The sequence below is a fragment of the Oncorhynchus keta genome, chromosome 32 (genome assembly GCF_023373465.1).
Source record: "Oncorhynchus keta strain PuntledgeMale-10-30-2019 chromosome 32, Oket_V2, whole genome shotgun sequence".
NCBI lineage: Eukaryota > Metazoa > Chordata > Actinopteri > Salmoniformes > Salmonidae > Oncorhynchus > Oncorhynchus keta.
This window is the reverse complement of record NC_068452.1, coordinates 8,736,247-8,753,320: the sequence shown is the minus strand read 5'-3', so window position 1 is coordinate 8,753,320 and position 17,074 is coordinate 8,736,247. Positions and strand designations below refer to the sequence as shown.

At 45.0% G+C, this 17,074-nt stretch overlaps 1 protein-coding gene and 3 non-coding genes across 4 annotated transcripts; all 4 read right to left on the bottom strand.

The window, feature by feature from the left end:
- Window positions 1-246: 246 nt before the first annotated feature.
- On the bottom strand, window positions 247-15,821 carry LOC118364996 (exportin-1). Its single transcript, XM_035746869.2, has 25 exons — window positions 15,222-15,821; window positions 14,273-14,404; window positions 13,568-13,669; window positions 13,226-13,298; window positions 12,966-13,027; window positions 12,814-12,858; window positions 12,525-12,706; window positions 12,172-12,220; window positions 11,965-12,084; window positions 10,506-10,634; window positions 10,049-10,207; window positions 8,176-8,373; window positions 7,826-7,964; window positions 7,405-7,586; window positions 6,748-6,904; window positions 6,263-6,426; window positions 5,893-6,027; window positions 4,531-4,714; window positions 3,985-4,091; window positions 3,243-3,437; window positions 2,626-2,794; window positions 2,144-2,278; window positions 1,710-1,866; window positions 1,260-1,356; window positions 247-1,088 (listed from the first exon to the last, which is right to left on the bottom strand). The coding sequence occupies exons 2-25, from the start codon at window positions 14,396-14,398 to the stop codon at window positions 942-944; spliced, it is 3,213 nt and encodes a 1,070-aa protein (XP_035602762.1). The 5' UTR covers window positions 14,399-14,404; window positions 15,222-15,821; the 3' UTR covers window positions 247-941.
- On the bottom strand, window positions 1,448-1,582 carry LOC118365816 (small nucleolar RNA SNORA5). The gene has a single exon (XR_004821813.1). It is a non-coding gene; the product is annotated as a small nucleolar RNA SNORA5 (small nucleolar RNA).
- LOC118365815 (small nucleolar RNA SNORA5) lies at window positions 2,971-3,107 on the bottom strand. Its single transcript, XR_004821812.1, has one exon. It is a non-coding gene; the product is annotated as a small nucleolar RNA SNORA5 (small nucleolar RNA).
- On the bottom strand, window positions 7,078-7,210 carry LOC118365822 (small nucleolar RNA SNORA17). The gene has a single exon (XR_004821818.1). It is a non-coding gene; the product is annotated as a small nucleolar RNA SNORA17 (small nucleolar RNA).
- Window positions 15,822-17,074: the final 1,253 nt, after the last annotated feature.

The window sequence follows — 17,074 nt, the reverse complement described above, 5'->3', positions numbered from 1 at the left end:
AGCGCACCTTTGCAGACATTTTATTAATTTGGGGAATTTGTCAGAGAAGCACGATACCATGGCATCGTTTTTATTTTATTTGTTTACTCCAAAGTATTTAAGTAATTTAACCTTAACGTTCAACCTTCCTCTCAAAATGCAGATTTATCATTGAGTGTTTAATAGTTTCAAATCCTAATTCAGATATTGGATTTAATAACCTTCAATGATGGAAGGAAACACACACACAGAATAGGACATACACAGTTTTGTAAAAATAACCAACTTTATGTTCCCATAGTACTAAGACAGCTTTACAAACAGGATGATATGCACATAACCTTCCTTTGATCTAACATTCTTGTCCAAATGTCAGAGCAGTCAGTTTTTGGTGCAAACAAAACCTGACTCGCCACATAAAAACTGCTGCCAAAACAGAAACAAAGGAAGCAGCGTCATTTACCATCACATTCATCTGCAGGCTCCTCCAAAAAACACACGTTCTTTCTATTGGAGCACTTCCTGACACTACAGCGCTTTTTAAAGTAACCTTTTAACGTGTGCTTTTAACATATCTTACATATAAACAAATAGAAGAGGTGTTGGTGGGGGGTGTAGGGAAAGAAAGAGGGTTAAAAATAATTATTTCTTTCAACTTCATGCACGGCGAAACAGAGGATGACCAAAAATATAACGCTTGAATTAGGAGGGAAAAGGAGCAATACCATATTATTACACAAATGACTCTGTATAAAATGCGTCCGTATGCAAAAAAATGTGAGTGCCCGAATCATAGGCGCAATTCTCATTTACATATTGGCATTGATTTGGTCGACAAAGCACCTCTCAATCTCACACACACACACACACACTTGACAAGAGGAGCTCCCAGCTTCTCTTGGCTTTCTTTTTTTCAAAAACTGTACATGTTTACTGTGGTGTTCGTTCCTATATGGAGGCGCTCAGTCGCACATCTCCTCGGGGAGCTCATGGGGGTTGAGGATGCCGGGGACGGACATCTGCAGCTTGTGTTTCTCTTCCTGGGCCTGCCGCAGCGACGTCTCCCGCTCCTCCAGGAACAGGTCTGTGGTGTCCTCGCCAGCAAACTCCTGGACAGGGAGTAAAAAGAGGAAGTTGAGTGTGAGGGACAAATATCATGTACATCTACCATGCTTCAGTGGTTTGACACTTCAGACTGATAGACACGCGAGGGCCAGAGAGTTACTAAGCGTTTGCACCCATGTGTGTGTGTGTGTGGCTACAAAACCAGAGTGACTAACCTTGATCTGCACCAGGAAGTCCCTCAGGTGCTCCTTGAAAGCAGGGATATCCTGGTTCAAGCTGAATAGACCTGTTACAAACACCTTCACCTGGGCACTGGAATGGAGAGGAGAGTCAGGATTACAACACAATCACCTACCTATGTACCAACTACCTACAGTAAGTAGATCACTTTAGATCAACTAGTTATTGTCTGTAGTACAAATGTATCCCCAACACCAATTTAAATAGATGAGGCCCATGAACTACAGGTTCACTGTGGCAGCCATTTGGGCCAGTGCGGTCCATTGTAGAGGAAGCAGCGAATTTGACAAGGCTGACAACTAACACATCCCCATTTCAGTGCTCAGAGTGGAGCACAACAAAATGTTTCATTTAAAATTGACTTGACAGGGTCCCTCAAGGCAGCTAAGAATAATGCAAATAGGCAGGCTGACAGACACACTTACTCTTGTAGATGGGGGAAGGCTGTCTTGAGCAGGTTGGCCACATACTCCTGAACGTAGCCCTGGTTGTTCTGGCTGGCTGGGTTGAGGGAGGCGCTGATTTTACCCTCCTCCACCAGGTTGAACATGTAGGCCAGGATGGACGCGTGCATGGTTAGCCCTGCAGAAAGTCAAGCATAACATCAATTATACCCACGCTTGTCTGGCACTCACCAATGGCACTTAAGCACATTGTCGTGTCCATCTGCCATGTCTGTGTTTGACTCTGCTGCAATGTGACATCAAAGTTAAATATCCCCATCAGGAATCAAACCATCTACCCATCTAGTGTAAAACAAGGACTCTGATTCCTCGCCTGTACCCAACACTTTTTACAGTACCATAGATGTTTCCGGTGATATTTAACTGTCCAGCCACCGACCCCACCACCCCCTCACCTGCTGTATGCGAGGTATCTGTGACGACAGAGAAGATGTGCTGGAGGATGTCACAGAAATAGGTCTGGTAGAAGCTCTGTGCGGCAGCCTCCTCCTGGGCCACGTTCTGCAGCAGGGTGTAAAGAATCTGCAGACCTGGGGGACATAACGAGACAGACGGAGAAAAAGAGGATGCGGGATGAGTGGCTTGATGACAATAATAAGCAGGGCATATTCCACAATGTACCGAAAGGACTATTTTCTCAAGACTCAGATTAAGCCTAGTCCTGGACTAAAAAGCTGTTCTCCATTGAAAGAAAAGCCTTAGTCCAGTATTAGATTTCACCTGCGTCTGAAACGCCCATATTTGAAATATAGAGTTAAGTGAACTGCATTTCACCTCAGAGGAGTTTGCCAACCTCATTCATCAACAGTTCCAATCTCGTGAAAGTCCTAGTATGTATGAACAGGTAGGTAAGGCAAAAGCATATGGAGGGTCCTACCAGTGTCTGCAACATTCCTCATGGTGTGTTTGAAAGCCCAGATAATGGAGTCCAGAACCAGTTTGAACTGGGCCGGGGGAATGGAAAGGAAGGCCGGGAAGCACTGCGAGTTCACAGCTTGGAGGAGGTAGAAGAAATGGGTCCTATGCTCTGGGTACTCCTCAAAGTCCTGGAGGAAGAAAAAGGGGACAATTCAAGTTGGACAATGTCAGTGGAATTACTTTCTATAAGGAATAAAGACTGCTTGGATTATCTCAGTCATACAGTTTTTGTTCACATAAACAATTACAAAAAGTATCCTGTGTTCAACAATCCTGCACAACCATGCATTGTAAAGACTTGACCGATTGTCTGTAGTACAAATTTATCCCCAACACCCACGCAAAAGGGATGTGGGGCCCATGAACTACAGGTTCACTGTGGCAGCCATTTTGGCCAGTGCGGTCCATTGTGGAGGAAGCACTGAATTTGACATGGCTGCACACCAACTCTAAATTTCTGTTAATGTTCCTTTGACATCATGTACAGTCTAAGGGCCACTCAGGCCAGCTAAGCATATAAACTAATTAATAGATTACCACATTTTTAGTATCGTGCTATAATACTATGAAACATACTTTATTGATCATGTTCAAAGTGCACTCGAAGACTGCGTCGAAGATCTTCGGGATCTCCCCGGTAATGTGTCCACCCAGTTTATTGACGATGGTTGCCATGGTGCTGAGCACCTCAGGCTCTCTGGCGGCGGGGACGTTGCGCTGGTAGTCGATGAGTACGGCCTCCAGCAGGGGCGGGACAAAGTTCTCCCCCACCTGAAGAACCACGGAACGTGGTAGAACGTGACCAGTTAATAAAAGGACATCGAATCTAACAAAGCAAACTGTCAGATAACTGAGGGCTTGGGGCTCCACTGGGGGATAGTGGTGGTTCAATTCATTGGCACCATAGTTATTTTGGAGGAACTGACAGGCAAATGCTATATCTTTGTCTGTGATGTGAGCTATACTCTGCTTTTTCAACCTGTAAGTGGATGAAATTGTTTCAATGGGCATGATGCCTCTGGATAAGGTTGGGGCTGTGTGGAGTGCAAGCTAGTCCAGACAGCGAGTTTGATCTTTCTGGTTGTCTTTCTGCCTCCCGTTTCTCTATGGTGTGGTTTAGACAGGCCATCTATGGTCTGAAAGACGCCCGCTCTGATCCCACCATTAGATTTACTGTTTATTTAACAAGGGAAGTCAGTTAACAACAAATTCGTATCTACAATTACGGCCTTCTGAGAGGATCTATAGAATAACCACTGGTCTATACCATTCCCTACAGACTGTGGCTCTAGATTTGATTAAGACAGGACAGACTCGCCATTTGTGGGTCGTTGGAGCGGCTGACCCAACCTGAGATCAGCTTGAGCGTTTCTCTCTTCACCGTCCTCATGCTCCGGATCAGGGGCTGCTTGGTCACCATCTCTCCTTGCAGGACAATAGAGCATTAGTTAGCTAGCATAGGGATTAGTGTGGTAGCATGGCGTTAGCATTGGAGAGCTCAGTGACGCTTAAGAAACATTATTATGCCACGTTCAAAACAACTGAGAACTTCAGTGCGTTCAAGACAAATGAGAAAAATCGTTGTGAATGGTCACCCAGCCCCGACTTTCCAACCTGAATATCACTGACGGCATGATTTGACATCGTAATTTTCCAGAGTTCCCAGCTGTCTTGAACGCAACGTTTGACTGGACTTATAGTTCTGTGACTGATGCCGCAGACAGACAGTTAAGCACACACACACTTTGACAAGCAAGTGCCTCAGGCATACTAGAGTGACAGACCCACACACCAAGACAAACAAGCACCTCGGGCACACAGATCAGATAGACCAGAGACAGACGACTAGGCACACAAGTCTCACCGTTGGTCTGGATGGCAGAGGAGATGTTCTCACTCAGACACTTGTAGACATTGAGCATGTCCAGGTAGATGCGTCCCAGCTGCACCACGAAGGGATGTCCCACGGCCTTGCAGGCCCGCACGTTGGTCTTCAGGATGCTGCCCAGCTGACGCACTGTCTCTGCATCCTTCAGGATGTCCACATTCTGGGGGAGAGAGTCAACAAGTCAGTTAAAATGCTTTCACCGCATCTTCAGACAACATATGGTAAGTCGCTCTGGATAGCTTTTTACTCAAGTGTAAAAAGATGAGGCTTTGAGAGTTGCTATTTACAACAACAAATGGGAGAAAAAGCATTTGTTGCTTATAAAACTACAAGGGCATCTAAGACGGTGGGTGTTCCTCTTCATTTCTTCATGGCACAGTGGTACAAGGTGGATTACACCCTCGTGTTGTTTGGGTTGTGGGAGAGATCTTTGTGGGCTACACTCAGCCTTGTCTCAGGATGGTAGGTTAGTGGTTGAAGATATCCCTCTAGCGGTGTGGGAACTGTGTTTTGGCAAAGTGGGTGGGGTTATATCCTGCCTGTTTGGCCCTGTCCAGGGGTATCGTCGGACGGGGAGCCAGTGTCTCCCGACCCCTCCTGCCTCAGCCTCCAGTATTTATGCTGCAATAGTTTGTGTCGGAGGGCTAGAGTCAGTCGGGAGTATTTCTCCTGTCTTATCAAGGTGTCCTGTGTGAATTTAAGTATGCTCTCTCTAATTATCTTTCTTTCAGAGGACCTGAGCCCTTGGACCATGCCTGATGACTCCTTGCTGTCCCCAGTCCACCTGGTCGTGCTGCTGCTCCAGTTTCAACTGTTCTGCCTGCGGCTATGGAACCCTGACCTGTTCACCGGACGTGCTACCTGTCCCAGACATGCTGTTTTCAACTCTAGAGACAGCAGGAGCGGTGGAGATACTCTCAATAGTCGGCTATGAAAAGCCAACTGACATTTACTCCCGAGGTGCTGACTTGTTGCACCCTCGACAACTACTGTGATGATTATTATTTCACTCTGCTAGTCATCTATGAACATTTGAACATCTTGGCCATGTTCCGTTATAATCTCCACCAGGCCCAACCAGAAGAGGACTGGCCACCCCTCATAGCCCGGTTCCTCTCTAGGTTCTTTCTAGGGAGGTTTTCCTATCCACCGTGCTTCTACACCTGCATTGCTTGCTGTTTGAGGTTTTAGGCTGGGTTTCTGTACAGCACTTTGAGATCAGCTGATGTAAGAAGGGCTATATAAATACATTTGATTGATTGTGTTGCATCCATATAATTTAAAATGCTTTGAAACAGAGGTAACCAAAACCCAATCCCATAGTGGAGTGTGACTTACCTTGGTGGCCTGTTGGATGATGCTGTCCCACACCTGGTTGGGTAGCAGCATGTACTTCTCGATGAGGTGCTCTTGCACGGCCTGGTCCGTCTGGGCCCCGATCATGTAGCCCACCGCCTCGTAGAACGTGTGCACCTGAGGGGAAGCGATACGAGGTTGATTATGGTCATATGAACAACTCCAGCCATTTCACATGGCTGTGACAACTAGAAACATGGTGCTCCCTGAACTTGGCCAATAGAAAACTCAAAACCAGTGTTGCTACTTGAAAATGTTCTTCAACTACTACTGTATTTTACTCTTAGTTTTGGTTGTTTTCAGAGGCCTGTAGCTCAACTGTGTCACTGCTAATCTTGGTGTATCTGTGTACCTGTTGGGGCTGGAGGTCACAGATGATGGTGTTGATGTTGTTGAGGATCTCGTCGATGAAGGGCATCACCTCGCCCACCTGCACCTGGACAAAGTGGCGCCGGCACTTCTGGGCGATCTTAATGAAGGTGTCGCACGCCATGTCCTGCACACCATCGTGAGTCTCTGCCGGGAACAATTACATTCAAATAAAACGTTCAATAAAAGACACTGTTGGGATGTGTTCATTTGGACATACCGTAGCAGAACTTTTTTTTTTAAAGCTTTGAATCGTAAACCGCAAATGACTGTTTCTTATTGGACTAGTCCAGGTAGTCCCTCCCTGTTTCAGTTGGCTTACTTCTGTCTTGTGCCAAATGAACAGAGCCCTGGTATTTTGCATGGATGCAAAATCACACCAAGGAAATCCATTTTCAAACGACACTGAAAACAGTATCCTGTATCTTTTTGAGATATGCAAGTGATGGCCTGAACAAAGTTGCTTACCGTGCATGAACTCAAAGAGCTTGTTAACAACAGTCTTGAGGAACTTCCAGTGGGCTCGGAGGAAGCGTGGGTACTGGCCCACGATGTACATGATGTTTGAGGCGATGATGGCCTTGTTGTCCTTCCCCCTCTTCTGCTCACAGAGACCCAGCAGGTCCTGGAGACATGATGAGAAAACGACAGTCGGTCAACAACACAGAAACGCAGCTCAGTACATCCTGACAGTCACTCTACAGCAGCAGAGTTGGGGCCAATTACATTTGAAGTCTTGTCAGGTGACGTGGATGTGTAATTTCTCCATAAGTGTCATTAAATTATTTTTTTGGGTCAAATGTCAGTTCTATCAATCACTCCAAGCACCCACTGTTCTGAGTCCTCGGCGTAGACATAGCCCTGTTACTCTCCGCCCCTCATGACACAGGCTCAACATGCACAGTCGGACTGCAACACCTCAAGGGGCAGGCCATTCAATTTCTGAACAGTAAGGAGAACATTTCTGGTCTAACAGAGCACGGAGTTGATGACCAAGACCAGCAACTACTGTATGTGTGTATTTTCCCCTTTAAAGACCGTAGCTACCTGTGAAGGTGCGACGCGTGTATGTGAGTGGTTGCGAGTGCATGAGTGTGCGCTGTGTCCGTTAAGACTACTACAGACCTTGATGACGGTGACCAGGAAGCGCTTCTCGTCCTCCTCGTGCATGGCCCCGCTAATGGAGCCGATAGCCCAGCATAGCGTGTTCAGGTTCCTCCACGACCACTCTGTCCCGTTGACCTGGTTGTGCAGCTTCTCCGTCATGATGCGCTCCGTGTCCGCATAGTCCAAATGGGTCAGGTAAACTGGGGGGGGAGAGAGGGGGGTATGGTAATCACAGAGAGAGGGAGTATGTGAATAGTTCCCTACGTTATAGACAGCGAACAAAAGTGTGCGGGAGAGATGTGCATCACTGACAGAGCGATCAATTGTGGAAAATACCGTCGAGAAAGGAAAAGATTGCGGATTAACTGACATTACAGACTAGAGAGAGGACGTGTATATGTGTGTGGAATGTGCAGACTGTCCTGGGCCAGGCACTTACCCAGTGTCTCTCTCATGTTCTTATAGAGGTTGATTGAGTCTGTGTCCTTCATGAACTCTCGGACCACCTCGCCCTGGTCGTTCTCCACCACCAGCACTTCCTCTGGTTTGGCCATTCGGCTCACCATCAGCGTACGCACCTGTGTTACCGGGCAGACAACATGCCAGTGACTATTAATGGACAATCTAAATAGTGTAATCCTATCAGACACCATGAGGCAGGAACACAGTAGAACAGCAGGGTTGTGTCCAGTAGGGGGGAAACAGTTTGAAGTGGTGGAAACCTTGTTCGATTGTCACACATCTTGTCACACAGTGTGTGTACCCGTCGGTCTGTGTGTTACTCCTCACCTTGGAGAGCACGGGCAGGTAGAGGTGCCGGCGTGGCGGCACGTCAAAGTGCTGGCTCCCAGAAAGCAGGGGGGAGGTGGAGGTGGAGAAGGGGCTCTCCCTGTAGAGCTCGGCCGCCAGGTGATTCCAGTACTCCAGACAGATCTTAAAGATCTCTGTCTCCTCCACCTCAGACACCAGCAGCATGTAGTGCAGAGCCTGGGAGGGGGGTGATTAGGACAACAGAAGGTAAGGAGAATGTTGAGGATTGGGGGGGGTTAGTGCCACTTCAATGGTGCGTGACTTAAATGACAACAAAAACTGAACAAAACATAATAATAAAATGCAGATAATACAGATCTTACAGATCTTCATTGTAAAGCATGTTTCCCATGCTGGTTCAACTAACCATAAACATTTAATGAACATGCACCTGTGGAACAGTGGATAAGAGACTAACGGATTACAGACGATAGGCAATTAAGGTCACAGTTATGAAAACTTGAGGACACTAAAGAGGCCTTTGTACTGACTCAAAAACACCAAAAGAAATTATGCCCAGGGTCCCTGCTCATCTGTGTGAACGTGTCTTAGACAAACTGCAAGGAGGCATGAGGACTGCAGATGTGGCCAGGGCAATAACCACGCTATAGGGAGACAGGAAGGACAACTGATCGTCCTCGCAGTGGCAGACCACGTGTACCAACACCTGCACAGGATCGGTACATCCAAACATCACACCTACAGGATGGCAACAACTGCCCGAGTTGCACCAGGAACGCACTATCCCTCCATCAGTGCTCAGACTGTCCGCAATAGGCGGAGAGAGGCTGGACTGAGGTCATGTAGTTCTGTTGTAAGGCAGGTCCCTCAGACATCACAGGCAACAACATCGCATATGAGCACAAACCCACTGTCGCTGGACCAGACAGGACTGGCAAAAAGTGCTCTTCACTGACGAGTGGCGGTTTTGTCTCACCGGGGATGATGGTCGGATTCGCGTTTATCGTCGAAGAAATGAGAGTGACACCGAGGCCTGTACTCTGGAGTGGGATCGATTTGGAGGTGGAGGGTCCGTCATGGTCTGGGGCGGTGTATCAAAGCATCATCGGACTGAGCTTGTTGTCATTGCAGGCAATCTCAACGCTGTGCGTTACAGGGAAGACATCCTCCTCCATCATGTGGTACCCTCCCTTGCAGGCTCATCCTGACATGACCCTCCAGCATGACAATGCCACCAGCCATACTGCTCGTTCTGTGTGTGATTTCCTGCAAGACAGGAATGTCAGTGTTCTGCCATGGCCAGCGAAGAGCCTGGATCTCAATCCCATTGAGCACGTCTGGAACCTGTTGGATTGGAGGGTGAGGGCTAGGGCCATTCCACCCAGAAATGTCCGGGAACTTGCAGGTGCCTTGGTGGAAGAGAGGGGTAACATCTCACAGCAAGAACTGACAAATCTGGTGCAGTCCACGAGGAGGACTGCAGTACTTAATGCAGCTGGTGTCCACACCAGATACTGACTGTTACTTTTGACCCCCCCCTTTGATCAGGGACACATTATTCCATTTCCAGTCAGATGTCTGTGGAACTTGTGCAGTTTATGTCTCAGTTGTTGAATCTTATGTTCATATAAATATTTACATGTTAAGTTTGCTAAAAAAAAAAATAGTTGACCGCGAGAGGACATTTCTTTTTTCGACGAGTTTAGTATTTGAGGTCAAAGGTAAAATTGTTCTGGCTGCAGTACAGGTTGGGGAGGAACAAGAGGGTATGTGAACTGTTAATACGTGACTTATGGATGAAAGCGATTGATTCGTGCATTTCTCCCCAAAAAAACATTGTAGGAACAGTCTCTCTGCTGTTATTTTCCAGTATTCACGGCGTTAACGCTACCTCCACGAGTGTCTCCCTAAGGTTGGGCCTCTTCTCGATGAGCTGTCCATGCTCTTTCAGGAAGGTGCAGAGGAACAGGCTGAGGTTCTGGATGAAGTTCTGCTCGTCGTCCTTGCCATTGGAATATGCCAGGCGAATGTTGGTGTTCAGGGGGAGCATCTAACACGCAAAGAGAGATGGGGGAAAATGCAGATTATGTGATGCGTCAATTAGTGTTAAATCACCTTTTTTTATGTAAAAATGTATGCTAACTTCTTAATAGTTCTTATGATGCCTGCAATATGATCGTTGTTGAAACATAGGGTCTGCAGTATCCTGTTTAAAATAATATATGAAACCCATCGGTTTGTCCTGCTCCATCATTTGGGTACCACTGCTACAATAGAGTTTTGACAGTAGGCTTTACTGGCCAGCAGATGGAGCTAAGCATACCAGTTTGAGCTGACATGGTGTGTACCTGTTTGAGCTGATCCATGGTGAGCGTGAAGAGGTTGACAAACTGCTCCTCATACTGGTTGACACTCACGCCGGCGATCTCCGTCAGACACTTCAGTGTCACGTTGCGGAACATGGGCACGTTCAAGAACTGGGAACGGACGAGAGGAAGAAGAGGTTAGTCAACAGGGTCGTATTCACAAGGCACCAATCAGAAGAAAACTGACCGAAACAAGGAGGGACTACTTGAGCTTGTCCCAATAAGAAAAAGTTCTGGACCGAAGTTGAGTACACAACAGTTCACCTGACAAGACTGAATCCAAACATTACACTTGATTTTATGTGCATTTTACATTCTGTACTTTGACGCATTTGCTGATAACGAAATCTGAAAATACTCTGGATACATTCAGTAACATGTGGGGTAGGTGCAACATAAGACTAAAAAAATGACAAGGATTTGAGTGAGAGGACTAACTGGTGTCTCCAAGTGGCCACACACCTCTCAAAGAAGAGTCTTCAACTATAAGCTTCTTTTTTTTGCTCTCCTATCTGTGCTGTTGAGGAACTAGAGCAAGCACACTTGTAGTTTAGTCCTGAACACATCCCCGCCATCGCACAATTACTATTGTGTTCTATGCAATCCAATAACACCCAATTATAAATTGCAATCTGGGTCAAGTGGGCATAATTTGAAAGCTTATTCTATTGCCAACATGACCAGTCTTTATAAAATATGATATTAAAGTGTTCAAAAGGCAATTCAGAGAAACAGATCGGAATTTTGGTGCACGTAGAAAGGAGTCATGACTGCTTTCAGGTGCTGCTGCAAATTTTCTTCACAATTGACAAACATAGGCTCATTCTGTTCAGAACAACCCAGGGTATGCCGCCATGTCATATTGTAACTGTACAACAAACAGTAATCATAAACTTTGACACAGTATATGACATGAGTTTTGAGATTTGGACGAGTGTTTGGCTTGCTTGTATGACATCAAAGCGGTATTATAATCCTCATGTCTCATCTCTCAAAATACAGTCCTGTTCAGCCACTACAGAGCTCTGACATGATGTACAGCATGTTACTGTACAGCCACTACGTTCCAATTTAGGCATTTATTAGTGGCCAAATCTGCCATTTCCAACCCGTACACGGGTACAAGTGTACGGATGTTTGCAGCAGACCAAGTCGCCGACGCAACAAGGTGCAAATGTCTCAAACATTTACAATATTGTTCTTCCGTTCTTACGAACTTGCAAGCAAAACCAATGCAAGAGCGCCTTTGTGAGAGGATGCCTATAGCTCAACTGCCGTTTCAGGTTTACACAAGCCGGTATTGCTGTATCACGTCAAAAACACCACTAAATTGCCTAGGGAGATGTTTCAATGGAACCGAGACATAGTAATACGCCGATACTTAGTCATCTAATTTTCAGTATGGGGACAGGTGCAAGTGAGTCATCAGGAGTTGAGTTACCTTGTACACCAGAGTGCTGATCAATTTGGTCTCAAATATGTACCCCAGGGGGATCCAGTTCAGGAAACGCAGGAGAGTCTCGAGTGTGGCTTGGACCAGAGGGGCATTCTGGGAGTTTTCCTGCAGAAAATGTTTGCATTGAACTTGTGTTGGGTATTCAACATGTCAATTTCATATCATATTTAGAATCCCTGAGCCATTGCTTACCATGACAAACTGGCAGAGCTGGAATATTTGCGAGAATTCATTGCACATACTGAAAGAAAAAGAAAATCATTACTAAATAGCATGTCAGTGTACAATTCCATCTTATCTACCCATGCCTTCAAATAATGTGATGATAAAAAATGTACAATTCAGTTGCCATGAAGAGACTGGTAATGATACCAACCACCAATACTCAGGGAAACAGACTCTTTGCGATATACAATACATCTCCAAGCAGCCAAAGAATTTATTGTATAAATAAGCATTCAATTGTACCGTGTAGGCTACATTGTATCCTGCACATATGACAAACTTTAAAGTTATTAGGTAGCTGGATAGGAGATGTTATGTACCTGTCTTTCAGGTGCTTGGCCTTCACCTGGGTCATCTGTCCACTGGAGAAGTCAAAGACCTCCTCACTGAGCAGCTTGAGGATGATCATGTTGTTCTGACACAGACTCTCACTGGTGCGGCTGGCACCCACGATGTCACTGATGAAGGTAGGCCAGTGCTTGGGCCACTCCTGCTTCAGGATCTACACAAGCAGAGGAGACACGTTGCGTTTGATTGTTTCGGTTTTAACCATTTGTAATGACAGGACAGACGCGTTTCTTACAAAATTGTTTTTTTTTTTTTTTTTACCTGTACGAGGATCATGTTAAGTTTTGCAATGTACACTCCATCTTTCTGAAACACAGATTAAAAATGCAGATGAAATTTGGGAACGAGCACAGAATTTCAACATGGAAAACATTGCGGCGAGAACAGGGTCAAACACAGGAACGACTCTTTACCTCAACATTTGCGGCATCAGATGAGGTCTTGATAATCAGACCAACGACATACTTCTTTATTCCTGAAAACATGCAGAAATGGTTGACTCAACATTGTCAAAGATCAAATGTTTGTGCCTGCATAACACGGAACATTAGCTATGTAGTCTAGCCACGTTATTCCCTAATCTTAATGTCACTGTTCATTCCCAAGGTTTGTATCTCACGCTTGGCCCTAATATAGTGGTGTTATTCCAAACAACCTATACAGCGGGTGTTACCTTCGCATTGATTTCTTGGAAGAATCTTCCAGCGTGTCTTGATCACAGTCTCCAGAATTTGCAGTGCATAGTACTGGAATGGAGAGGAGGGAGAGGCTTAGACTATCAGGAAAGGCATATTACTCACAACTTCATCTCATTTCCACTAACAAGAGATATTTTATGTTTGATATATATTGGATAAAATACATCAAAAGCTAACAAATGTAATAAACAAGAGCTACGCATCTCTATGGATCCAACTGGACTGCCAATGCCTGGCTGTAATGATATGCTTTTATATATTCGCCCTGGTTAGAGGATGTAAACCGATCACAAGGAATGAATCACTGGCACACATACTTTAGTCTTCATGTTCTGAGAAAACTCCAGGATGGTGTCGACTCGTGTCCATGCGTCCGGGTGATCCTTGAGGTTGGTCAGCACCTCCTGGGCCATGCGTTGCTGTGGAAGACAAGGAGAGAGAAACTGTTCTGAGATCTGTGTGGCTTTAAAGGTCTAATCCGCAGTTGAAACAAAGCATGAACCCTGCCACTAAGGGATGGAGAAATGTAAACACTCAAATTCATAGAGAGCAATGGATGCAAGGACTGATCTTCCATGATATGAAAGTTACAGTTTTAACCATGTTCAGGCTATACAGTGTTTGTTTATGTTTACCAACATGGGAGTAAAGTAAGTTTGTATTTTGAGTCATAACAGGGTACAATGAATTGTCTGGCTACCTAAACTCCTTGCTCCGGCCAAATCCTACACCACACCTACTGACGTAAGTTTCTTCTTCACAATGAGTTTGGATCTGAGTAACTCCTGACCATTTCTAGAATGGAAAGATATTCTAGATCGTAGGACTGGTCCCATGAACCAAAAGGTTGGGCGAGAGCCAGAACACACATCCAGAAATGATCCAATCACTGACTACTTTTAAAAAAAAATTTTAACAAAAACCCTGGTTTTGAAGTCACTGCAAACAGCCTAAATGATGGCAGTCTGACTTAATTATGTAGCAAATGACAGAGCAGCAGAAGGGCAAGGAGCAGCTCTCACCTGTGATCCAATGTCATAGTACATGGAATTGACTACATTGTCCAGCAGATTGATGTCCAGCTTTTGACTGAAGTCTAGCAGCTGTCTTGCTGCATGATCCGCCAACATTGTCATGTTTGCTGGCATAGAGCTCTAACAATGGAGGGGTAGGGAAACATGAGAACAAATGGCAGAAATTAACTACAGACAGACCTGTAAATAAAACCTGATCAAAGATATTATTTTCACTCCCGATATTACTACACCCACCCACGTAACAACAATGGCGAAATATTGAGTGTGACTAAAATTGCGACATCACTCGCAAGCCTGTAAACTTAAATAGATTTGCAAATTGCGACACCATGGACCACAAGTGGTACTTGTGGCGCGTTCAAGTGCTCGTCGGAACCAGGAGAATCGAAATTGTCCGATTTATAAACTGGTTAGAGTCAAACACGTGCCGGGTTTAAACCAGTTATAGTCATTCGGACATTTCTGAGTTTTCTAGTTCCGGGAAGCACGTAAACGCGGCAATACAGCAACCCCTCCCTCCATCCAGCGATTCAAGAGTGCTGCTAGTTGATAACGCAAGCTAACGTTACTGTTTAACTTATGGCTAACTTAGCGTTTACTATTGTTAGCTAGCGTTACCTCTATTGTGTATACTACTTGGTTACGTCTAAATTAACTGACCTCAAAGTTGACACAGGTCTAGTTAGCTTATCGCATAAACTGACGTCTGGCTAATGTTAAGTCTGTAAGATGATTAAATGTCACTTCACTCACTCGTATTAACAAACTTAAGTAATATTCACAATTATAGCTAGCAAGTTAGTTTGGGTATAAAATCAGCCAGATAGCTAAAAGGCTAGTTAGCTGCCACTAATAGCTAGCTGGCTAACGTTAGCTATATCACTACCCAAACTCAAGAGATTCAACCCACTAAACAGCTAGCTACCAAACTTACCTTATTTAGTCTTTCCGCTGTAATAAAAAAAAGAAGAGACTTTTGCCCTTATTTTTCAACTGTCGTTTGGCTGGATGTCAAGCTATCTCATGGCACACGTTCCAGTGTGGTTGACATTCACTAGCTAGCTTCCTGGCTAATTAGCTAGCTAGCCAAATTATTTATGTCCTAATAGCACGTCGTTAGCTGTATGTCCTGCCACTGAAGCGAAGTTTCAGTATGATAATGTACATGTACCAATTTACCAAATAGCAAATAAATGTCCACGGACTAGTCTAGAAGTAGCTTAGCAATGATTGAACCGTTGCTGACGGCGAGAAATGTTGTCAAGTTAGCCTGCTAATGCACAAGCCAATGATGACTTAGCTTCCCTTGGCTAGCTAACAATTTACGGAGTCACACGTATAGCGTTATTCCGGTTCATAATCACAAATTAAAATAATCTTCAATTTATTATTGGTTCTATTCGTATATAATATTTGATAGCAGGGCTGTGAAAGAGCTTGTACGCTAGCTCTTCATCTCATGCTTCAAACCCAAGACCGGTTGAAACCGGTTAAGACTGGGATATTCCATCTAGGTTTTTCGGCCCATGGCGCCGCGTAAAATTTGGACTATGTGCACGCCCTTGAGTGATCCGATTGGTTTGTCATAAAATTGTACAAGGGTTGTCCTGTTATTTTACGGGCTAAAGATGCTGTCAATCAAAATGAACATCCATCCTTCAGTACCCATGCGGCTATGTTTTCCGTTGGTCTGCGGGGTCCACACACCCCAAAACATATATAATCAATTTGGGTTGGTTGGTAAATGACTTCAAGTCTATGTACTGTACATACTTGAAATCACTGGCCACTTTAATAATGGAACACTAGTTATTTGAATAATGTTTTCATATGGCTTTACTCATCTCATTTGTATATACTGTTTTTAGTCTATGCCCCTGAAATTGCTCATCCTAATATTTATATATTCCTTAATCCCATGATTTTACTTTTAGGTTTGTGTGTATGAAATTGTAATAGGTTTCACCTTACAGTGAAATGCTTACTTTACAAGCCAACAATGCAGTTTTCAGAAAAGTATTTTGTAAAAAATACAAAATAAATATTTAAAGAGCAGCAGTAAAATAACAATAGCGAGACTATATACAGGGGGTACCGGTACAGATTCAATGTTAGGTTAGTCGAGATAATTGAGGTAATATGTACATGTAGGTAGAGTTAAAGTGACTATGCATAGATAATAAACAGAGAGTAGCAGCAGTGTAAAAGAGGGGGTGGGGAGACAATGCAAATAGTCTGGGTAGCCATTTGATTAGCTGTTGAGCAGTCTTATGGCTTGGGGGTAGACGCTGTTAAGAATCCTTTTGGACCTAGACTTGACACTCCAGTACCACTTGCCATGCGGTAACAGAGAGAACAGTCTATGACTAGCGTGGCTGGAGTCTTTGACAATTTTTAGGGCCTTCCTCTGACACCGCCGGGTATAGAGGTCCTGGATGGGAGGAAGCTTGGCCCCAGTGATGTACTGGGCCGTTTGCACTACCCTCTGTAGTGCCTTACGGTTGGAGACCGAGCAGTTGCCATACCAGGCAGTGATGCAACCGTTCAGGATGTTCTCGATGGTGCAGCTATAGAACTTTTTGAGGATCTGAGGACCCATGTCAAATCTTTTCAGTCTCCTGGGGGGGGTAGGCTTTGTCGTGCCCTCTTCACGACGACGGTCTTGGTGTGTCTGGAGGACCATGATAGTTTGTTGGTGATGTGGACACCAAGGAACTTGAAGCTCTCAACCTGCTCCACTACAGCCCCGTTGATGAGAACGGGGGCGTACTTGGTCCTCCTTTTCCT

What these genes read in the sequence shown, in the direction of transcription:
- LOC118364996 (XM_035746869.2), bottom strand. Translation starts at nt 14,398, where the DNA reads ATGCCAGCAAACATGACAATGTTGGCGGATCATGCAGCAAGACAGCTG. An exon ending in TTAGGGAGACACTCGTGGAG is followed by an intron (nt 8,374 to 10,048) that starts GTAGCGTTAACG and finishes CCCCCCTCCCAG; the next exon opens with GCTCTGCACTACATGCTGCT. An exon ending in CTTTGAACATGATCAATAAA is followed by an intron (nt 2,795 to 3,242) that starts GTATGTTTCATA and finishes TTCTTCCTCCAG; the next exon opens with GACTTTGAGGAGTACCCAGA.